The sequence below is a fragment of the Manis pentadactyla genome, chromosome 1 (genome assembly GCF_030020395.1).
Source record: "Manis pentadactyla isolate mManPen7 chromosome 1, mManPen7.hap1, whole genome shotgun sequence".
NCBI lineage: Eukaryota > Metazoa > Chordata > Mammalia > Pholidota > Manidae > Manis > Manis pentadactyla.
Window position 1 is genome coordinate 227,405,908 of NC_080019.1, and position 24,533 is coordinate 227,430,440.

At 38.8% G+C, this 24,533-nt stretch overlaps 1 protein-coding gene across 13 annotated transcripts in view; it reads left to right on the top strand.

Moving 5' to 3' along the window:
- Positions 1 to 24,533, top strand: part of FHIT (fragile histidine triad diadenosine triphosphatase) — a 1,315,417-nt gene that overhangs the window by 160,776 nt on the left and 1,130,108 nt on the right. The window contains exon 1 of one of the 13 annotated variants that reach the window (XM_057508084.1): positions 865 to 2,381. The exons of the other annotated variants lie outside the window; for them this stretch is intronic. Within the exon in view, the coding sequence (XP_057364067.1) occupies positions 2,343 to 2,381 (39 nt within the window). The 5' untranslated portion in view covers positions 865 to 2,342. Of the gene's footprint in view, positions 1 to 864; positions 2,382 to 24,533 lie in introns of those variants that run through there. 13 annotated transcript variants of the gene reach the window in all.

The window sequence follows — 24,533 nt, forward strand, 5'->3', positions numbered from 1 at the left end:
TTTTCCACTTGCTAGCTGTATAATCTTGGGCAAACTACTCAGTCTCTCTATGGCTCAGTTTCCAGGTCTGTGAAATGAAGATAATATCAGTGCCTCTATCATACATAGGGCACTTAAGAGAGATTAAATGAAAAGCAATGTAAAGTGCTCTGCAGAATTTCTATCACATAGTAAGCACTCAATAAATTACAGCCATTATTAACTTGTGTTACTGTTATTATATTGAAAATAATTACTATTTTCATCAGAATGTCTATCTTCCTGTTAGGCTGAAAACTTGACAACAGGAAAACCATGTCTTCAGATTTCTATATGCCTAGAGATGCCTGACACATAAAGGCAGTGAACAAATACTCATTTAATGAATGAGTGAAGAAAAACATTTTTATTACCTAAATGTGTTAAAATGTACACATAGCACTTGAAACATCATAAGAAATTAATGCACACTTGCTCCTTTCTCTTTACTTAACTTTCCCCTATTATGTTGTTGAAAAGTTTTCCTTAGGTCCTTTATTATGGGTGAAAAAGATTTTATTTGGTGGAAAAGAGTGTGTTTTTTATTATTTGGTGAAAAAGATTATGTGTTCTACTCACCTTTTCTGGTTCTCTGGTGAGTTTTCTCTTTTTTAGTTTTTTCCTGTACAATGGTCTTCCTAACCTTCCATCATTTCAGATTTGTTGGATTTGTAGCTCTTTTAGTCCTTTTGGTTACTAGAAAACTGTTTCTGAGTGAAATCCCCAATGGCTGTGGATGCCATCATATGATATTTTCTGAGTCTGTGTGTACATGTGTGCTTACTCCATTCATTAAAAAAAGTCCCTAATAGTAGCCCCCTACTCCTTGCAGGAGGAGAGAGAGGGTTCACTAAATGAGCACTGAGGGTTCACAGCTCCAGGCCAAACAAGACACTCGCCAGTAGCTCACAGCGAGAACAGTGAGGTGATTTCAGAGAATGCAGGCTGCTCCCTGCAGTGCCTCACTTGCCCTCTGAGAGGAGTTTGGCCAGGGGCTAAGATGTTCTTGGTAGAACATCAGGACCTGCTTTATCCTTCCGAGTCCTCACTACCATGCTTGTTGTTTGCCCGTTTTTCCTTACAAGTGGAGTGCTTGCTTTTCCCTTCTTGGCCTGACAACTTTTGTCTGAGCCTGAACTCAGTCTAGCTTTTACAGATGTCTGGCACCTCTTCCACAGAACTCCCAGCATGATGCTTTTCACAAAGGGTCACCCATTCAAGTACCCTTAGAGGCCAGCTGGGGAGATTCTGTTACTGAGCAAAGAAGGTTAGATAAGAAATTTTGTATGACAAAGAACTATAGTTTCTTAATTTTCCTTGAAACTCTGAGTCCTCTGAACCCATCTTTAGTTTTGCCTTTACAGTGGAGATGACACCAACGTAAAATCTTTGTGTTTGATCTTTACTGTTAGACAAATAACATTATCATTAAGAAAGAGATAATTGAGGTTTTGCCTCAGTGATGGGGAGAATATTGGGGTCGGGGCAGTTGAGGCAAACTGCAGAGCATATTCCCCACTCCAACGGGAGCTGCCTCTATTCAACCCCAGATCTTTGTTACTATGTGGAAATCTGGTGCCTGTCTGGGCAGAACTTCCAGCATTTTCTGTGAAGTCTCTCAACTTGCCAGTGTTGAAAAGAATTAAAAATGTTAAAACACAAAGTCAACCAATACTGTCTGGTCCAAATGAAACAGAAGAAGAAAAGGCTCTGTGGTGTGCTCTTCTCAGTTTATAGCAAACCTCTAAAGGATTCTGTAAGATAAATGGGTTGGTTGTTTTCACTTGGTACTGAAGGCTTAAGGGGTTTTGTGTGTTCTTGTTTTCCATTTGGCATGCACTACTTATGCTTTAAAAAAATTAAACTGACATGCAGTGAAAAAAAAAAGTTACTGGAGCCTGAAAGTTGGTTAATATCAGTTACATTCTTGTGTCTAATAACTCATGCCTAGGAAACGCAACTTGTTTGTTATAAATACCCAATGCCAAATCAAGAATAAACAGCTGCTTTGTTTTAGTCAGTATTTACAGCATCACTTTAACTACTTTGACCCTATTCAAGGAGGTAATGAAGAGCTGGGTGCCCATGATGTTGATAAACTGTGGCAATTTCTGCATTGTGTCCTTATAGCTGCCTTTACCTCAGCTTCCATTATTTAAATTGCTAGTCATTACAGTCATGCCATTAACTGGAAATGCAGCAAGATGACACATAGGAACAGGGCCAACAGGACATGGTTGGCCCTTCTTATTGAGTGCCACATTCTGGATTGGGGAGCAATAGTCATAAAAAGGAAACATGCAAACCAACTCCCAAAGCCATGAATGTTTTCCAGTGCTGGTAGTGTGATGCTGAGTTCCCAGGTATGTACTTTTTGGACATTACATACAAATCACAGTTAATGTTCCAGACTTTAAATATTTAGCATTCTGTTTTTAACCAAAATAGAAAATACTTAAGCATATCTCAGGCTGGTTAATCTTTCCCATTGGGATCAGGTGCAAAAGGATATGGGAAAAGGAGGTTTCCAATCTGGGATATGGAACGGAATATAGTAATTGTCCAGTCACTTGACTCTTATCAATGTCATTTTTAAGAAAAGTGCATATTTTATTACTATAGAGCCCCATAGGCCAAGGAGCCTGTCAGTCTTCATTGCTTGATTAAGGCTCACAGTTAATGTAGCTCATGCATATTCAAGTGGCAAATGTTTTCTTTTGATCTCAAAGCATGCACTCCATCCATCCTAGTCTATCTAGGGAAACTCTTACAAAAGCATGGCCTCTGGCCAGTTGTTGGAGACCTACAGGGAGGGATTGGAGAAGGTCTTTGTTAATCAATCTTTTGGGAAGACCTAGAGTTTCTTTTTAGCAGGATATAATCTGTTGCAGCACCAGTCTTTTCTTGTAAAACTGTTCGTTGTTTATTAGGGCCTTTATGTTAAAATTAGAGAAAGCAGGTCCTGGCACATGCTTTGGGAGGAGGGAGAGGTCTATTTATACTTTTCTTGACAAGTTTCCTATAAATTACGTCTATATATTATAAATGAATCTATATTGTGCACATTGTGTATATATTTGAGGTTGAGAGAAAGAAGGAAGACTTACGCGGTTGCACTCAGCCCTCTGTCCTGGGCTTCACACTTTAGTGTTCTGTATCACTTAGGATTCTTTCAGATGGAAGTACTAGAAAACCCTAGTTCAACTGACTTAAACAAAAATGTTAAAATATAGATGAAAAATCAAGGTGTTTCTAGAATTCAGCAACAATATTGTCGAGAACTAGCATTCTTGCTATCTTTTATTTCTGCCCTCTCTCAGGTATTACTTTTCTCCCCAGGCTTGTCCCCTTATGGTCCAGGTTGGCTAAGGGCACTTCAGATGTTCTGACAGAGCAGTGTAGAAGGCCAGAAATGGAGAAGAATACTTATCCTTTCATTTGTCCTTTGTTTCCTTAAGAATGAGGAAAACTTCCTCAGAAGTAGCCCAACAATTTGCCCTCTGACTTGACTGGCCAAATTTTAAACCGTACTTGAACATATTCCTTTGCAAGAAGAATGAAATTTCCATGGTAGTCCGGTCAGCTTCAAGCCTTGGGCTGGGTAGGTCCTAGCCTCTTGTCCCTGGATATGGGTGTGAGCAGCCAATAACTGGCCCAAGTCAGAGAGAGTCCGGTCCTGTTAAAAAGGAAAGGAAGGGACAAATGACTGATGGGTAGGCACTTAGCACAGCCCCATTTATTTCTCCCAAGAAATTTACACCAGAGACACAGACACCCAGAGATGTACAGGATTTTACCCAAGGTCATACAGCTGTAAAGTAGAGAACTAGGATTTGAGTCCAGATGATTCTGGCTCCAAAGCATGCATCTTGGAAGAGACCAAACAAGGGTGAAATATCCAACAGGAGAGTGCTTGCATCATTGGGATACTCCAGTGAGAACAGCAATGAGTGTCTTTAGTCCACAAATCAGTGATAATATATTTTTGGATTATAAAAATAACATGTGCATTGAGGCAATTTGGGAAATACAGAAGAGTAAAAGGAAGAAAATAAGCATCCCCCAGAATTCTACCATCTAGCCAATACCAACCACTATTAACATTTTGGGGTATTTCCTGTTTGCCTTTCTACATATGCATGCACACACACACCACATACAAATTCAAAAATATTTATTAATCACTTTTTATGTAGACTAATGTATGAAAATATAAATTATATATGCAAATATGCATTTTGAAAGTATAGATACAGACTGCACAAACTGTTTTACATCTTGCTGTTCCATTTAATTTTATAGCATGTATACTTCTGTGCATTTTCCTAAAAACTGCAATTCTTCAGGAACATCATTTTTAATGACTGCATCGCAATTTGTTTCATAAGTAACAACATGTATTTAAAAACCCCTTATTTGTGAACCTGTATATTTCTCTCAATTGCCCTTTATGAAAAGTTAACACTGTGAGGCCTTATATGACATATCTTCAGGTATTGTTTTTATTATTATTTCCTTGGGATACAGTCCTTGAAATTATGGGCAAATAAATGAACATTTTAGAGCTGTGAACATTTGATACATACAGTCAGGTTGCAACATAGAAATGGTACACTCTATATTCCCTAAAACAATCCTGTGAGAGTGTTTGGTTCATTCTTGATGGCTCTTGACTTGGAGTGGTGTTTTTCTTTTTTTCTTTCCTTTTTCTTTCAGAGTAGTTTTGGAAGTGCTATATCAAGGCCTTGCTTTCTGCAGATAATTTGTTGCTAATACCCATTTGTCATTTTCTCAAGGGGATTGCTGAGTGTCCATTATGCTTCTTGTATTAATTGTACAAGGCCAAAATGGAACCCCATGTATTATTGGATATTGACAAACACGAGAACAACTTGTACTGAAGTGATATTTGACTTTGATTCTCAAAAAAAATTGAAGTAAAAACCTCTGTAAGTGCTAGTGAATTGTTAAAATGTTCAGATAAGTTATTTGGTTCATAAATAAATAATTTCAACTTTTATGATAATGGAGAGGAAGAAAGGTGGTATGAGACTTTCTGAATATACCAATAATTCATTTACTTGCAGCCAACATAAACAGCACTAAGAATTAAATGACAGACCATTAGATGACAGGCTGCATCATCTTAGGACTGGGCACTTGTTAGGGATGCATGTACCCATAAGACTTTTAACATGATCAAAAAATGGTGCTGTCTATCCTGGGTGCTTTGAGGAAAATGCTCTCAAAAGGTGCCTTACAAGGGGCAATTGGCAACTGCTGTTCAACACCATATGAATAGAAAAGAGAAGGATCCAGAGAAGACAGGAGGCTTGTGTGCATAGTTTCTTCTCCCATCGTCTTGGATAGAGCAGTGTTAGGAAGACACAGATGAGTTAGAGGCAGCTGAGATTTTCAAATTTCCAAACAATCTTTTCATTTCCTCAGAGGTCTTTTGAGTGATTTCCACTCAAAAGAAATGTTTTCCACTTAAAACCAAATGTTTCAGTGTCCTACACAAACCTGGAAGAGGAAACATAGTATGCTGAATATCTACTACCTCTCTGAACTTCACATCCTGCTCTGGGTCTTCCCCAAGTCACCTCATGCTTTGATAAACTGAAGCCTGCTTTTTTGTGTCCAACTGCATTCATTCATTCATCCATTCATACTTATTCATACATCAAATCTTTATGGATTAAAGTCTGTTTATCTGGTGTTCTGGTAATCAAAATCAAAATCCCCATCTCACTTATCTGATCTGATTATGTCTCTAGAGTCATGTGCACATAGGTTTGACCAAAGTTTGATTCTTACAGGATCTGCATTTTGAAGAGGACTTTGTTCATACTTCTTCAACAATTACCATTTCAATTACTGAACATCTACCATGTGTGGGTCATTGGGCTAAATTCTCAGGATACAATGAAATTAAAATAATCTAGGCTGGCAATAATGGTAGAAAAGATGGTATTCTTTAGTATGGAATTGCTTTGTACTCCATGCTATTTCTGGCCTTCCTTTTTAATCCTCAAAAACACTCCCTTAATTTAATTGGGCAGAAATTAAAATACACAGAACAATACCAGGTTTTCTCATTGTGGTTAGGAACTGAGTACTCTAAAGCAGTCAGGAAAACAGGGTTATCATCTATAGTAGGGAACTTTAATCATGGCTGCCCTTTAGAATCACTGGGGGAGTGTGGACAACAATCACCATGTCCATACGATGTCTCAACCAACTGCATCAGAATCTCTGGGCTGGATGACCTAGGTAAAGTATTTTGTTTTTAAACTCATGAGGTGATTCCAACATGCAGCCAAAAGTCGAGAAGCACCAACCTGCAGTGAGAAAGTATATTGAGCAACCTTTACTACTACATTTTCCAGGGAACCCAATTCTGTGATATGTGCCATTAAGAAAATGGTCAATGGAAAAATATTTTGAAAAATTCTGTTATCCTTCTTGGAGATTCACAGCATACTCTGGCATTTTAAAGGCCATGAGGAGCCTTGCCATAAAGAAACCTGATGAATTTTAGTGGAATTCTCCTATTTTTTTGATCCAGGATTGCTTGCTTGCATTCTCTTTCTCTCTTAATTAGTTAAGAATTTCAGTGAATGCATTCTGAGAAATGGCTAGATTAAGCAAGAGTTGATTATCCAGTTTGGGGATGGTTTTGGTCTCCATTTTTTCTGTTGTTGGGTTTCCCTTTGTGCCCTTTTTCTCATTATGTTTTGAGTGGGCATGGGGACCAGAGAAGAGGTGAAACTTTAGTTAATCGATTTGTTACCAGCTTTTATTGACTCTTTCAAATAATGTAAAATAAGGCTGTGTTGCAGAAGAGACTGTTAGTTCTCCCCTTTCCTATAGTGGTGGTTCTCAAAGTGTCAACTAGTAGCATTAGGATGAACTGGTGTAGTAGGCAGAGTCATGGTCTCCCCCAAGGCTGTTTGTTTCCAAATCCTCAGAACCTGTGAATATTATCTTACACAGCAAAAGGGATTTTGCATATGTAATTAAGATTATGGGTCATGCGATGGGGGAACCATCCTGGATTATCTGGATGGGCCCAATCTAACTACATGAGCTCCTGAAGTCTGAACCTTTCCAAACTGCGAGTAGAGAGATTTGATGATACAAAGAGGCAGGACTAGATTCAAAGCATGAAAAGAACCCAACCCTCTTGCAGACTTGGTGATGGAAGGAGGGATCCATATGCCAAGAAATGTCGGTGGCCTCTGGAAATTGAGAATGGCTATCAGTTCACAGCCAATAAGGAAAAAGGGACCTTAGAGCTAAATTCTGCCAACAACCTGACTGAGCAAGGAAATAGAGCCTCCCCAAGCACCTTCAGAAAGGGATGCAGCCTGCCTACATCATGATTTTAGACTGGTGAGATTCTGATCTGCAGAACAGTAAAGTAGTGAATTTCTTGTTTTAAGACCTAAGTTTGTGATAATTTTTTCTGGCAGCAACAGAAAATGAATACACCTGAATATTTGTAAAACAGAAAATGCAAATTTTCAGTTCTCACCCCAGACCTACTGAATCAGAAACTGGGTGTACCTGCAGTCTGTTTTAACAAGCTCTACATATGATTCTGACATGCTAAAGTTTGAGAACTACTGTTATACAGTAATAGGAATCCCAAATGTTAAGTAGACACATGGGTGCCTGGAAAAAAGACTGCATTTTCTAACTTCATTGTGGGTGGGTATGACTAAGTTCTTGCCAAACAGGCTGTACAGTACAGGGTTAATTCTGCAGGCTTGGGGTGTTAAAACTCTTCATATTCCAAAGAAAAGACTGGCTTTGACAGATCCTGGGAGATAACCTTTGACCCTTTAAAATATCCTGCGGGATTAGAGTGTCATTGTATACCTGAGACCTGGGGCCATATCACATAGTTTATGCTAACAGTGTGATTTATGGTGAATACTTGCTTTTTGTTCACCTGAGGCCTTGGGCCATGTTGTATCAGTTTGACTTCTGATACAGGAGAATTTGGTAGATAACTGCCCCATCCTCTGTCAGTTAGATGGGCAGTTGTGAGATACATTTTATATAGTTCCTCATATTGTCCCCAGAGGTAGTGAACTTGAGTTGCCCACAAATAAAACCCACTTGCTAACACATGCTTTATTGCTGTTCCCCTTTCCCTTCCAGGTCTTACTTTCCCTCACTCTCATTCCAGTTACTTAGGATCACCTTACAAGTAAGCCACCTGATATTATGCCCTTGGTTCTTGTCTCAGGCTTTGATTTCAGAGGAACCCAAACTAGAAGAATCCTTAAAGAGACATGATAGCAAAGTGTCCTCCATGCTGCTGACAGGGATGCAGACATAATGGCCCATCTATCACTTTTCACCATGTTAAGGAAGGCCAACCTCTAGGAATAGAGAAGTGGTAAATTAGAAGGCATCTGGGTCTGTAATAAATCTGTAGAAGAGCCCTATCAGTCCTGGATTGCTGACTTCTGAACTTGTTAAGTGAGAGAATAAAAGCTTGTGTCGTTAAGCGTCTCTTAATTTTGGGAGTGAGGAGGTGGGTAAAGGGGTGACTCTCATTCAACTTAACCTAATTCTGACAAGTATAGCACCTACTGGCTAAACAGAATGTTTGGTTTGTCATCAGGTTAAAATTAAGTTGTCCCTGACCTTCATCACCACATGATTAAGGGTTGATTTCATTAGGGACAATTGCATTATTTTTAAGAAAGAGCATTGGACGGGCAGTCAAACAACTTGGGTTCTATGTTGATCCTTAAGGAGCTGTGCATCTTACATTCTCTTGGATGGGATTGTTTGATCTCAGGGTCTCGCTAGATTTTTGCATACTGTGATTCTATGAATTTAAAATATTCAAAAATTCAGTTGCATAAACAAAACACTTAGATCATTATGAATTGTAAATGGGGATATCATCTATATTTGCATTTTGATATTTCCTTACTAATAGATGATGAGCACATCTTAGCTTGCATGTGCATGTGTTTTTTAAATGACTCATAAGTTAGAAAGCCTGTGAGGCCTTATTAAAGTATACCATAGCACTTATGTGAATTGCCTGAATATCTGGAGGATGTTTACAAAACCCTGTTCACCTGACAGTGATTATTCAGGCTGATAGGAACCTTCATGTGCTCTTTTCCTTTGACTGGATGGTATCCAATCAGTCTATACAATGAGACAGGCCAAAGGACAGAGAATTATGCCCCAGGACAGTTTCTCTCTGTTGTCCAGCTTTGCCTGCAGAAACTATAATTTATGATGTGATCGAGAATGATATTAGTTGGCAGCATAATGAGTTTGGGATTGTTGGATAGCCCAGATGTACACCATGACCTTTGCTGGATGGCAAGTGTCAGACTTGGGTACATGCATATCAGTTGTAGAGAAAGACCCTCCTTTAGGGAGTCAAGGGTCATAAATTTTGCTTCCAGGCAGCATATATGCAGTTGCCTGGCAACGATGAGAGCAGTTAAGTCATTGCTATATGATGCTGTAAAGGATTTCATCCATCTTGAAAAGCTAACTGTATAATTTAAATTTTTGAAGCAGAATGTGGGTGTTCTCAAGTGGCAGAGTCTTATCTTACATCTAGTCGCAGACTCTAACTGAATAAACTTGATGCTGGTGAAGTTTTCTTGCATTAGGGACATTGTAAACAAAAGGCTAGAACTCTGAAGTGAGATTGAAAGAGACATCCTTCACTAGAATGTATTCAGGACCAAGTAAGAGAAAACCTAATAGTGTCCTAAAATACAAGGACATTTACTGTTTCCTGAACAAGAAGCCTCAAGATAAACAGTCTCAGGGTTGATTTAGCTGCTCAGCAAGGACCCAAGTCCCCTCCCTGCTTCTGTTACACCATCATTGGTGTATTGTTCTGCATCTTGAAGACTGTTGTTGCCTCACGCTCACGAGAAGGCTGCCAGAGGCTTCAGTACACAGTGTCTCAGATCCTATCCAACATGGGATAGGAGGGAAGGGGGCAAAAAGAGCTGCCTTGTGGTGGGCCTTTCTTATTTTCCTTTTTTTAGGGAAGGAAGCCTTTCCTTAAATATTCTTAGCACATAGTGTTTTATTTCTCTTTAGCCAGAAGTGGGTATATGTGTTTCCCCTTCTAGGCTAATCATTGGCAAAGGAGAATGCTGTTACCCTCACGGGCTTAGGCCAGTCACAATCCAGCCTCTTGGGCTGGAGGCAGAGCCTATCTTCCCTGAGCACAGTACCACCTTCCAGATTCCTGAGAAAGATGAGGGCATGTTAGCAAAGATGAAGGACAGGTGGCTGCTGGGAAAGCATTTCACAGTGCTGCTGCATCTCCTTCCATGTTACTGCTTATGTGCAGAGGTCAGAGGTGCCAAGATCACCCTTAAAATGTTTTTAAAACTTTGGAATTAGAATTTAGAAATAGGACCATTTTGTGTTAAAAATTGGATTTTTCACTTCCTTGAAAAAATTCAGTGATCTGGCAACAGTTGAACATCATGCACACATGACAGTGATTAATTATCTCACAGGATTGCCATCTTCCGATGGATTATGTGCACCATACTTTTCACTAACTCCGTTTGTCACACATTTGGCCTCTTTTACAGATGCATGTTACTTTCCTGGCTCCCGTAGATATTTGAGCCTGTGGACCTTAATCTAATGCTTTTTTAGTTACATGCAGACATTTTGAAAGAGACTTATGATCAGACCGGCCCATTATGCTCAAAACACTGACTGCCATCATTCTCTTTCATCCTTCCTGTGTTTAGATTCGTTTGCTTTTCTGGTATATGTTTCTTTACTTTATGCCTGTGGAAGACAGTGCAGTGTAATGGTCAAGAGCATGACTTTTGACAGTATGCAGAAGTGGTTTGAGCCCTAGCAATGTTACTTATTAACTTGTGACCTCATATTCACATCTGTAAAACTGTATGATAATGGTATATACATCATGTGGTTGATTAGAGAATTAACAGAGTGCTTGGTTCACATAATGCTAATCTTGATTAGATGGTGATGAAGAAGGTGGTGATGTCTCTATTAGGCATTTTGGTATGCAAAACATATCAAAACAACATCTTCAGTGAGTGGACCTGATGATTGGCAAGCATATGTCTTGGGAAGCCAGAAGAGGGTCCTTTTAGTGACTGTGCTTGAGGGGCAGTAACCCCCTTCTGTAGTGCTTTTACTCCTTTCAAGATAGGATCAGATCTATCAATTCATGCCTCCTGGTAACCCTGCATAGCTCCCAGAAATTCACTTCTGTACTCAAGATTTGCTCATTTCTCTTCAGACTAGGGCACATTTTGCATTTATACTGTCAAAAAGCAGTGGATATTTTAGTTTATGTGTGAGGACCTGGGAGACAATTCTGGGCACCTCTCACTATTTTGGAGAGTAATTTTTCCCTGTCAAAATATCTCTTTATTTCTTTGTTGGAGTTTGGTCTAGGGTTCTATGAGATTCATCCATTTGTAACTCAATTTGGAAAGAATTGGAGGTCACCATAGAAATGAAGTCAGATTATAGGAGTCATTTCAGAGAGGCAGACAGAGTATTTTGAGGCCAGGTAGTTGATTTATTTCACTCTCAAGACTGGTTGAATAGATCCTGGTAAATTAGGAATTGCAAAGGAAACCTTAGGGAAATCATTAGAGCCCTATTTTTCATAATTATATTAAAACTTTTTTTGGTCAGGAGAATCAGCACTGTTGGCAAAAATGCAGAGGATATAGGCACATATACCCTGCTGTGAGTATAAGTCAATGTAGCACACTTTGGGATGGGCAGTTGAGAACTATTGACCATAGCTTGAAATGTTTTGCCCTAGAAATTCTCTGAAATTACTAGTGACATGCTGTCTAGATAGACTTGATCAAGATACAAAGAAGTTCAGTGCATCATTGTTGGTAATAGGGTGAAACTCAAAGTAAAACAAATGCCCATCAAAGAGGGCTCAAATGCAGTGGAATGTGTCTGTACACTGAAACCGCTCTGCAGCCATTAAAATGGAGTGGATACCTCTGAGTTGACATGAAAAGATGCCAAGCACGTGGCAGAATAATGTGTTTTGTATAAACATCTGTAAAAATGTATGTCTGTATTGAAAAACATGCCAGATTGTTAATATCAGCTTCCTGGGAGAATGAAATGGCAAGGATATGAGGGTAGGGGGCAGAAGGAAGGGAGGAGGCAAAGTTTAAATCTTAATTTGTGACCTTCTGTACATGTTTTGCAATAGCATGTGCTCTATTTAGAATTAGTATTGTGCACTTGAGAATTTGCAATGGAAGCCTAGGGAGTTGTAATGTTCCTTCTGAGGAACAGTGTAATGGAGAAGTTAGAAACATAGTTTCTGTAGCCAGGCTTTGTGGACCTGAGTCAGGCCTGGCAGTATCATTGGCAAGCTGATGGCTTTATCACTTGAGCAAGGCCATGGACTTGGTTGTTTCCTCTGTGGAATAGGATAATAACGATACCACTTGTATAAGGTTGTTGTGAAGATTAAATGAATTACTATATATACAGCATTTAGAAAAACATTACCTAATTTTACTATTTCAAGTTTATAGCAAAAATGCAGAAATGACTGAATGGAGCTGAAAAGTTCCATAGGCATCTGGAGTTTAGTGTTAGGAATTTAGAAATGCAATGAAATTCCTTTATGTGAAATAACATATATGTACTTTAAAAAATTGAAGCTATAAGAAGAGACAAGTGACTGGACAGATAAAGGCTTGGAACACAGAGGCTCTGACCTGTAACTGAGGAGCAAAGTCAACAGCCTTGAACTAAACATATATCACAATGGGAACATAAAACAAACTGGCAGAAGCTGGCAGATTCAGAGAATCAAGAGGAGGAAAAAAAAAGGAAGGTGTTCAACTTTATGTTTCATAAACTTCAATCATCTCTCTTCTTTTCCTGCTCTACTACTAATTCTTCACCTTATCTTTTCTTCCTGACAACAAATCTTGTATTCGATCCAGATTTTGTCTCCTAATGGGACAGCTGATGCAACAATAATGTACAGTTCATTGAAGAGCTGGAGCAGTCTGCCGAATAGTGAAACAGTCTCTTGGAAATGGGAAGACATGTTCGAGGATGAATGCTATCAGAGGAAGCTGCTCTAAATGAGTGGTCAGGGCAGGTAAAAAGAAGCATTTGGAGGAGAATGTTTACAGAACCAGGATAAAGTGACTTCCAATCCTAAGGCCTAACTGAACTAAGGAGCCGAATACTGAAATAATTCTCTGTTGTTGCTTAGATGAAAAGCCAGCTGTGCTGTAAGAACAGTGACCGATTGACATTGACAGTCTTCCATCTGGAGCTTAATCTGTCTCCATACATCTGTGACAGTGGTGTGTCTTTCAGAACAAGTTCACATAGTTCTGAAGGCCAAGCATCAAGCAAGGAGCCACCGTTCTAGTCATTAGTCATGCATCCAGGCTGCAGGGCAGTTCCAGGGTGCTGCCTTTGCTTGCAGCTGGAGAAGAGACGGTGGCCCATAATGTGGTTCCTTATGAGGAGTACACACAGATGACAAGGCTGGGCTGTAGCAGCAAGGTACTGCTGGGAAATAGCTCCAGCTTAAGGGAATTTCCCTCTGCCGCTGGCTCGCTTTCCTGAGCTGCAGATCTGGCTGCTGATTGCCTACCTCTATTGCAGCTCACTACGGGGTGGGCGCAGCCTGTGCAGCTATGGCAAAGTGCAGAACAGCACAGCTGTTCCTTGCCCTTAATGCCCTGATGGCCAGTGCCTTGATGCTTCAAAGGACAATTGTCAGTTGTTCCATTTGAAGCAGGTTTGGGGAATCCGAAGGCTCCTTGAAGCATGTGAGGTCTCTGTTTTCTCTTACTTTAAAGAAAATGTATAGCCGTGTACAGATGAAAATGTTACTCAGCTATGATAATTTGAAGAAAAGATAGACTATGACATGATCTCTCTTTAAACAAGCACAGGAATAGGTGTAATGGGGAACACTTTTAAATTAACTCTTTTCTTCAGTTTGTCTCAATGCTTTCTGGTAAAAAAAAAAAAAAAAGAAGGGAGGGAGGGACGGAGGGAGGAAGAACAAAAGAGAAGAAAAAAGAAGAGAAGAGAAAAGCCACATTGAATTTAATGGCTTTCATTATCTGACCAAAGCAAAGCATCCTTTTTTTTTTAACTAACTTCAAGTGGGAATTAATTGAGTTCCCTGTAGTTGATGGGACATCATGTAGAATGTTAGACAGTATTTTCTTTTTTTGTATAATTGCATTTAAAAAAATTCTTATTGAAGTGTTGATACGCAATCTTACATTGGTTTCAAATATACAACACAGTGGTTCAACAGTTACCCGTATTAAATCCTCACCCCCTCTAGTGAGGTTACTATTTGTCAACATAGAAAGATGTTACAGAATCATTGACTGTATTCTCCGTGCTGTACTACCATCCCTATGACCAACTTATATTATGACTGAGAATTTCTGTGCCTCTTTATCCCCCTCATCCACCCACCCCAACCTCTCCCCCATGGTAACCACCAGTCATTTCTCAGTGTCTGTAAGTCTACTGCTGTTTTGTTCATTTTGTTTAGCTTTGTTTTTATATTCCACAAATAAGTGAAGTCAAATGGTATTTATGTTAGCATTTTCAAAATGAGTTACACTCACCAAAGTTACTAATACTGTTACAATGGATGATTATTATTTATTGACTCTGTATTAGCTAACAGCAGACCAATAAATTGTAACTTAGGGAAATGCCTAGTTGGGGAATGAAACACTACACTTTTCTATACCTAGAAATTGGAAAATGAAGAGGAATAAACAGTTATGCACATGTGATTAGCAGTTCCCAGTATTTGTCTTTACTGGACTCAGAGGAAGGACATCAATCTACAGGAGCATGTCATGTGTTGTGATTCAAGAGGCAGATTCTGGATTCAGACTTGGACTTAGACACTAACTGTATCACTTACAAGCTGTATATCCTTGACCAAGTCCATCCTCTTCTCTGGACTCTCCTGCTTTATCTGTAAAATAAGGATAATTCTGGTACCTGCCCTGTAAGGTTGCTGGGTTATGTGAGTGAGTAAATGAGAATGATGTTATTGTAAGGGTAATCTTCAATATGCTTTGCTTGTGTATGCATGATTAATTATTGGGAATGACCATGGAGTATGTTAAATGTTGGAGATGTTGTTCCAGGACTGTAGAGTTGAGTGAAGCAGTCTGTGGGGTCATCTGTGGGGACTTGTGCTTATATAACTATAGAGCCATAGCATCATAAAAATCATGGCTCATGTGGAGTGCTTACTGCATCAAGGCAGTGTTCCAAATCGTCCCTGTGGGTTATATCATTGAAGCCTTTCAACTACCTTATAATATAGGTATTATTTTCATTTTATTTTTTCTGTGATATTAAAGAACTAGCCCCAGTCTCAGAAATGGTCACTGTTGGGGGTGATTCTTGAACTCGGGTCAGTTTGATTCCAGAGGCCAGTCCTCATCTAATACAGTTACAAGATTCTGTGTCCCAAGGAGCCTTCTGCACCAGCTAAAAGCCTGAGCTTTTTGGACATCTGACTTGGCTCTCATTCACTTTTCTTGGGAGAGAACAGTCTTGTGTTGTGAGAAAAACTTTTCTGTACAGGTGAAATATATTTAACTGAATTTATTTTTCATTTTTAGTGATGCTTGACTCTTCATCTGGCTCTGTGATTAATCTGCCATGAGAGTGCAGTGAAACTCTAATTATAGCTTCTTCACCCTCTCTTCTCCCCACTTTTAAGGCTCCAGTGGGCTAGGGGTTCTGAAGGAGGTTCAACCTATATGTTACATAAATTATGGCCTTTGTGTACCGAGAAGAAAAGTTATAGTTGTTAGATGTATCCAATTTGCGATATTTTTTCCTCTAAAGATGTTCACCTCCTTTCCTTCCTGTTCTTACTGAGTGGTTCATTGATAACCACCAAGAGCTATTACCTGGTGGTAGTTCTGGAAAACAGATTGTTTCCACCATTGTCTTTTACTGTGGCCAAACTTGAGTAACAGATAGATGCCATTTAAAGGGAAAAATTCTTACAACCCCCATTGTTAGCTTAATTTTTAAATTATTTAGTTACTAAGCATGTAAAATAATAAAACTAGGTATAAGCTTTTATGTGTATAGTTCTTAGACAAATATGAAACCAAAATGCATTTACATTTTAATGCAGTCACAATGACAAAATCAAATTTAAATGTGCAACATTAACTTAACATGGAGGATGCTGTTGTTTTGTTTAAATGGAATCATCTCTGGAAATACCAATGTGGGATGCCAGTTATGGCAAAGGTTCTACACAACTTGTCAGTCCTGTGTTAGCCTGGACTGTGTGATGACTGTTTTCCCTAACACTTCCAGCTGCTACTGCTGGGACAATTCAGCTGTACCCTACCCCTGCTTTGAGGTTTGGGGGCACAAATGCATTACTTCAGTGGTAATTCTGCCTCTGTTATCTTTGGCTTGTGACAATTAACACAGCACTACCTGACACCACCACAATTGTAAATGCAAATACAAATACAAAGGTAGGCACAGAAATTTTGTAGTGGTGCCCGATTTTAGGTACCATGTTGCTGATCCGGAATACATCTGGAACATTTCAAATGTCCATGCTCAGTGGACAGGATCACTGTTGTCTTTGCTGGAAATGCTTTTCCCTTGGGTGTTGTGTGGCTCATTCCCTCACTCCATTCAGGTCGCTGTTCAGTGTCGTTGGTATGGGAAAGCCTCCCCTGAGCACCTGATCTAGGGTAGCACTCCCATCAGCTTGGCCCCTTCCTCCGCTCTGGTTTTCTTCCAAGTGTTCATTACCACCTGGCATTGTGCTTGTTTGCTGTTAGCTGTCTCTACTACTAGAATGTAAGTGCTGTTGAGAATGGACTTAGGTTTACTTACCACTATATTCTGGATGTCTCATGTAAGTGGTGATAAAGATCTGTTGAACCAATGAATGAATGGCCTTGCTATCCACCTCTGTTCCTTTTTGCTTTATCCCCTAACCAAATCTCCACCTAGGTAACACTCATTTTAAAAACTATCCCCACCTGAGCCTACATCCCCTCTGTCTCTCATTGGAATACCAAGAGACTTGGTTAATATTAATACCCTTCTTATGTTACTCATGGGTTTACCTCCTGATATTTTCTCTTCATTTCGGTCTCCTCCACTAGACTCTGAATGCCTCAAGGACAGTGTCTGTGTTTGATTAACTTCTCTAATTCCTCCAGTATCTGGCATGAATGCAGAAATGTAGCTATAAATGGGAATTACCCTTAAACTGTAGAGTACTGTTTAAATATCATTCATTTCTGTTACACAATATCTTGCAGTGATTGGCTCATGGTAGCTTGATTTAGGGTCAGCAGAAATCAGGTTGTAAAACACTATGAGCTATGGGGACTAAATTCTTTATGACCAACCAGATGCTAATATTCCAGTAGAAACAATTCAGCTTAATCCAGCTGGAGTCTGTTCATTTCCATTATGTGCAAAAGCCTGGTTAGGCATTATGGTGGCTACCGTGATGAATGTGCTGTTTGAATTCACAATCTGGTGGAGAAGACTGTTAGAGGGAGAGACAGAAACAGAGATAATGCATGTTTGTTCATTCATCCATTTGCCTATCATTCTTTCTTCAGATATAGGGTGTTATGTGCTTGCTGTAGGTTTAAGAAAAACCCAATATAGACCATGACTATAACCCAGTCCTAGTGGAAGAGAGAGACAAAATGGTACTAATGATAACTGTGGTTAGTGCCATAAAGGCATGCAATGGAATGAAAATGCATGTGTAATGCCCTGTAATCTGAGACAGAGAAGGTTCTCTTTGAGGCATGACATTGAACTGAAACCCCAAGGATGAGTGGGTCTTAAGCATGATCAGCAGCGGGGGTATAGCATGTACAAGGAGATCTAACTTATAATCCGGTGATAGGAGTAGGGGCAAGAGAGGGAACATTTCTGATCATAGATCTGATCCTCCTGCGTGGAGAAGGAGGGTTTTCAGAGATTTGAGAGACAAAGTCATTGAAGGTACATGGAAGGGGAGGAGAAGGCAGTCCAGACAAGAAGAGCAGCCTCACTGTAGTCACAGAGGTGACAACACGTAGATCTGGCTTGAGAACTACTATACAGATGGAGGAATGGCTAAGCTGCCATTTGTAAAAAACCTCTCCAGTAGAATTATCATAGTGATGAAATACAGAATGGGTGATGAGTCACAAATTCAAAACATTTGCTGGTTGAAAATTAAAGCCTGTTATGCTTAAAAGGTTAATAGTGTATAAAGACTCAGCTAAGATAATTCTCAGCTGATGCTACTGTTAACATTTCCATCAATTAAAGATCTTTATCATTAGCACTGTTTCAGCCTTTTAAAGCAACTTATCACATGGAATCACAGATACCTGTTTGCAGAAAAAAATGAGATAATTTGTTAGAAAAACATTATAAATTATATTGAGTTGACATCACTCAATTACAGCTACATTACTGAATTATACCTGTTAAGCCCAGAGCTGGGGAATTTATTAGCATAGCCTCCATTAGAGCTAATGGGAAACATGGTTCCAAAGCTCTTTGAATCCATTGCATATTCTGTAAGAAGTGTTTTACCTGTTGGGAACTGCACTCCAGGCTTGACAAGATGAGCTGCAAGGACTTTATTTCTCACAGGATTTGGGAAAACCACACCAGTCCTGTTTTTTCACATGGGCTGTGGCATCAGGGACGAGCCATGCTGGGAGAGCCTGTTCAGATGTGTCATTCCCAGCCTCCCAGGGGCTGACCCTCTCCTCAGTGAGGGAGACGTTGAAGAGCCATTCCACTCCCAGCGCTGTTACCTGCATTAGAGTTTTCATTACCCAGCCGTTGTGCTCACTGCCCACAGCCCCCTCCGCTTATTGATTTGGGACCTGTGCCAGTTTCTAATTGTTTCCTTCAGATTGGGTTTGCTCCGGACTGCTGACTCCTGTCTAGTAATTTCTCTCCTCCATATATGCCCTTCCTTGCCCGCCCTTACTGATTTCTTGAGTAGCCTCAGAAGGTGTGAGTTTGACCTATCAACTCATACCAGGGCCACAAGAACTAGGGTGACTTTTTTTTTCTTTTTGATGACCTTGGAACTTAAAAAAAAATTCCAAGAAGTTTCAGCTTCGCCCCTTACCTGCTACCCCCTTTCCCTACCAGGACATATTTCTTGTTTGTGAATGTATTGTGAGTGTCATTCTTGTTATTGCACTGAGAATTTCTTGAGAGGCATGGCAAGTTGAAGAATTTGATGTGACACTTGTGTATTATGTCTCTTAAGTACTTGTTTTTTAGTTTCCCAATAGTCACTCACTTCTCAGGAAGGGTTTGAGAGTCCTTCCCTACAGAGGGTGTGAGGGGGGCATCTGTGCTTCTGATCCTCTTTCTCTGTCTTCAGTCTATTATTCAGTGTTTCCTGGGCAAGGAAATATGTTTCATATTTTGCCAAGTTCCTCTTAACATTTATCAGAATACTATAGCAGTTGTATCACAAAGCAGCACAAAATTTGAAAAGTTTCCTCTTTTTGTTTACTTTGCAAGCTGTATCTCATATCTCAACAAATAGCTTTACGATAGAAGAAAACCTAACCATCATCCTAATTTCAAGAAATAATAGAATAGTTAGCATCTAAAGGAATTTTTAGCCTCTCAATAGGGGGAGGAACTCTGGAACCTTATCGTGAATGGGTTCGTTCCAAGGATGCGTGTCACAGGCTCTGCAGTGCAGCACTGTCCAGTGGGGGAGGATGGCCCTTGTGCTGCAAAATAATCACAGAACATGAGAGCAAAGAGTAGTAACGGATATGCAACGAACAGTAAGCTTGTTGACTCTTATAACAGATTTGGGTTTAAATAGGAATGTCTTTATTTTTATTTCACTTTTCTAGAAATTGATTTTTCTTGTATTTTGTGAGAGTATTTTTCTGTGGCAGATTTGGATACACCTCCTCCCTCTATCCTTCATCACAGTTCATTTCCAAAACACTGCTATGTTTGGTTAAAAACAGAAGCCCAAACATTGGCCTTTCATTGCTCTTGGGTGTGAGTCTTGGGTATGCTTCTTACTGGTTGGTTGGCTTGGGCCAGCTAGCAGGACTCCCTAAATCTCATCTTTATCCTGAAAATGTAGGTGAGATGGTATTGTACTTCCCTTGCAGGGTTGTTGCCAGGATTAATTTACATGTTATAGGTAAAGCTACAGGGTATGGTTGAGCTAACTTTGGCAGCCCTGGGAAGAACTTGAGTGAGGAACTTGGTGTGCAGTAAAACTCAATAAATGTTGTTTATCATGATTTGTTATTAAGTAAAGCTTGTATTTATGCCTTTTATCTTTATCAGAAGGATATTAAGAAACAAAATATAAAAGCATCCACATTTAGGTCACACACATATAAAGTTCTTTCAGGATGTGGACTTGAAGGAAAATTTCATGTTAAGTCTTGAACAACGGTCTTCTCTCAGAGATTGTATCCTTACTGTTTTTCTCAATACTGTATCTTCTGATAGTGTATAGAAATTACTAGAACTTGTATATAGGAGCATCTCTATAGAGCAAATGCGAATTCTTAGTCATCATTAGATGCAGTGTATCTTTCAGTCTGCCTCAAGGATTTTGACTGCATTTTGAAAAAATGGTCACACACAATCTCTTAATAGATTTTTTTCAAATTAGCCTCCAGAACTTTGTACAGAAGGCTTTAGGCCCTCCCACCTTTTTGCATATGTTGTATTTATTGTCTGGCTTAAAATCTGCATATTTATTATTCATGTAACAAACACCCATCAGACACTTTTTGGGGGCCTGTCATTTGCCAACCTAGGGGCAGTTACTGTAACTTCAACAAAAATGGAAGTATTTTAGCCAGTGAGACTAAAAATTACCCAGGAATTACAGGTGACTGAGTAAAGATACTTCTGGAGCCAAAGTAGGGGATGCCTTGTAGGCATTTAGATGATCTCATTGTCTTCAACTTTTTTATTATTAAATCTCTATGTCTCCTTCTTCATAGACATTTAAGTGTATACTTTTTCACATTTTTAATCTCTGAAATTGGGCTATGTCTCATAATTGATGGTTACTTAAAATCACTGTAGGTAGGTAGCAGTTGGGACACAATTGCTTTGGCCTGCACATCTGTGAACATTGACAGAATAAGCATTAAAACTCACAGAATGGGTGTTTGTGGCGTGGAAGAAAATCCCAGAAATAATACTGGAGCACTCTTATAAGAAACGCCTGTCTACCTGATGACAGAGCATGACAATGTGCAGGCTGTAGTCATCTCCCCAATTCTCTACAATTGGAAGCAGAAAAGCAGATCAACCACTGTTGTCTAACTCAGCTTATGCTGTAAAAATTTATCATGGAAAATTTCAAATATACACCAAAGTAGAACTATTATCATAATGAGCACCTGTGTATACATCACCCAACTTTAATAAGTACCAGCATTTTACCAATCTTACTTTATCCATCTCCATTTTCTTTTTCTGTTTCCTTTACTTCCCTCCCTCTCTCCCTCCCTTCCTTTAGTATTTTAAAGCACACCCAGAATATCATTGTTTTCAACTGAAAATTCTTCATTGTGTATCTTTAACTGATAAAGACATTCCCCCCTTTACTTAAAGACCATGCTATTATCACACAATGAAATTAGCAATACTTCCTCAAATATATCTTTTCTGTAGTTGTCTTTGTTCAAGTCTGTCTCTAAATGAGGCTCATACACAGTAGAGTTGTTGGGTTGCTTAATTCTCCTTTATTCTCTAATAGTTTTCTTGTTCCCCCACTCCCCAATGCCCCCAATTTGTGGGATGTTTGCTTTGTATAATGAACTTGGCTATCTGCATCTTTGTTGGAGTGTTTAAGTTGCCTCTCAACAGCTTGGTATTTAGTCTAGAGATGTGTTTAGATTTTATAACTTTTTTAAAGGCAAGAATACTTCTTGGGTGGTGTTCTGAATGTCCTTTTGCATCACAGCGTGAAGGACATAATGATGGATTAGCCTTTGTTAGGTGAAGTCAAGATTAATCAGTGGGTGAGGTGTTGTATGCCTGTTCTTTTACTAGGTTCTTCATTATGTTTTCACCTGATTTTATTGTCTATTAATGTTAGTTACCTGTATTTGGATATAGTCCTTATTGCATCAGGGGTTGCAAAATGTCAGTTTTGTAATTCTGTCATTCTTCCTGCAATTATTACATGGAATTCTTCTATAAAGACCTTTTTCTTATCAACTATTTGGCTGCCCTGAGATACAGTTCATATAGGCAGGAAAAGGCTTATTTATTTACCATATTTTAATTTGCAGGTTAATGAATGAATGCTTGATAACCTCCGATTAATAATCAATGAGGTGTTTTAAAAGTGTCTAATGAATTTAAAAAAATTTTTGTGTGTTAAGTTTATCTCAGTCATTAATCGTTTGATGTTCAAATATTCCAATCCTAGGCTACTAGGGACCCCTTCAAGTATCCTTTCTGTTGTTTTCAAGTATCCTTATCCTTCTTATTGTCTTCTTTTTAATTGTTTAAATTCTTATTGTATGAAATGTCAAAAGTATATAAAACTAGATAGAGTAGTTAATCCCCATGCACCCATATCTTGAGTTGATCAAAAATAATCAAGTCAGGGCCATTTTTTTTTTTTTTTTACTACTCCTCTTCACTTCCCTCCTCCCATATTTCTTATGACTTCATCCTTAAATATTTAAATTTTAATCCCCTTAATCTTTAACTTCCATATTACTACTACAACAAGATGTCCCAGGTAGAAGATACGTTTTTAACCACTTAACTTACTGCATTGATTGATCAGGGTGATGTCAGCTGCTTTAGCACATAAACTTCAAAATGTAATATGGCTTAAACAAAATGGGAGTGTAATTTCCACGCATATAGTAGTCTGATCTTGGTGTTCCTGGTGAAGGAGTTTTCCTATTGAGATGATTCGGGAGTCCAGGGTTCTAGGTCCATGACAATGTCTGCATCTAGCCAGTGGAAGGGAAGGAAAGAAAGTTGGAAGAAGTTACTCCCATGTCTTAAAAACTTTAACCCGGAATTGACACATATTACATTGACTAGAACTTGGTCACCTGGACACACAAGTAGATCCAGACAATGAAAATAAATGCTCAGAAGAATATACAAATTTTTAGTGAATAGTTTTCACTTTCTCCCACTGTGCATTCAAGAAATACACAAATAATTCTGAAATTCTCACTTTGTCACCATCATAATAATTTGTTTTGTTATATCTTTAAGGTATTGTTCTAGGTCATTAAATGAATCTTGTTGGCTTAAAAGAACTAGTGCTTTCCAAACAAGGGCATTGAAGGAAATTGGTGATTAATGTCCCTTTAATTGAGTGGTTTCTTTTTTTAATTATGGGATCATACTTATGTATACGTAATAGATAGATGTTTCCAGAAATTTGAGTTTGTCAGATTTCTGAAAAACTAGGAATTATTTATGAAAAATTGAGAATATATAGCAATGACTAATATCCATGATCATATTGCTACTACCCCTGGACCTTTGGCCACACGCAGTCTGCCTCCATCTATGTGTACCCTTTAATCTAGGTCAAGATTAACAATTAGAGAACTGCTTCTGTGTTGCTTCATCTCAAACATATCAAGATAATAGCATTTTGGTGTCAGAAAAAGCACTAACCATTTTTTCATTGCTGTGCTTTTTAACCAAGTAGATAGTCCAACTTGTTAAGAATATCTTTCCATGTGGAACTTAATAAAATAATTGTTACTTAGGATGGACAAAAAAATTGGTTGTCTATAAAACTTAACACATTTCTCCTAAATTGCTCTTTGTGCAAAATAATGTTTTCACTGACCCTGCTGATTCTCAAGAACAACTTCCAGTGCAACATTTAAAAAACAAAGAAAGGCTAAGAAATTCTCTGAGTTTGTGAAACTTGATTTAGGGAAAAATTTGGGGTAGATGCTGGTAAAATCATTGTGCCTCTGAGTTTTACAAGGTGATGAATGGTTTTATTGTGATTCAGTGGATGTTTTGGGTCATAGAAAATAAGCTAACTTTTACATTTTATGTCTTTCAAAGCAGCTTTAATCCAAAGTAGGAAACTCCCTTTCCTATAACATCATACTTTTAAGACCTTCTTGAGCTGATTCTTTGTATAAACCTAGGTAAAGGACTGTCATGAAAAAAGGGCTTCACTTGGACATTCTAAAGGGAGAGTGAGGTTCCAGTATACCCATCTGAAGTTTGTAAATGGCTATTCTTATCCAAGAACATCTACAGTATTATTTGCAAAGATTCCAACCCTCTGAAGCTTGTATCACTCTGATGAGTGGTCCTCCCTACCATAAGTAATGCTGCTTGGCTTCTGAAGATCCTGACTTTCAGAAGAATCTTCAATTTGTTCATAATATTCTCTTCTAAGTGCTGCAATAACCCACAGGGAAAAATCC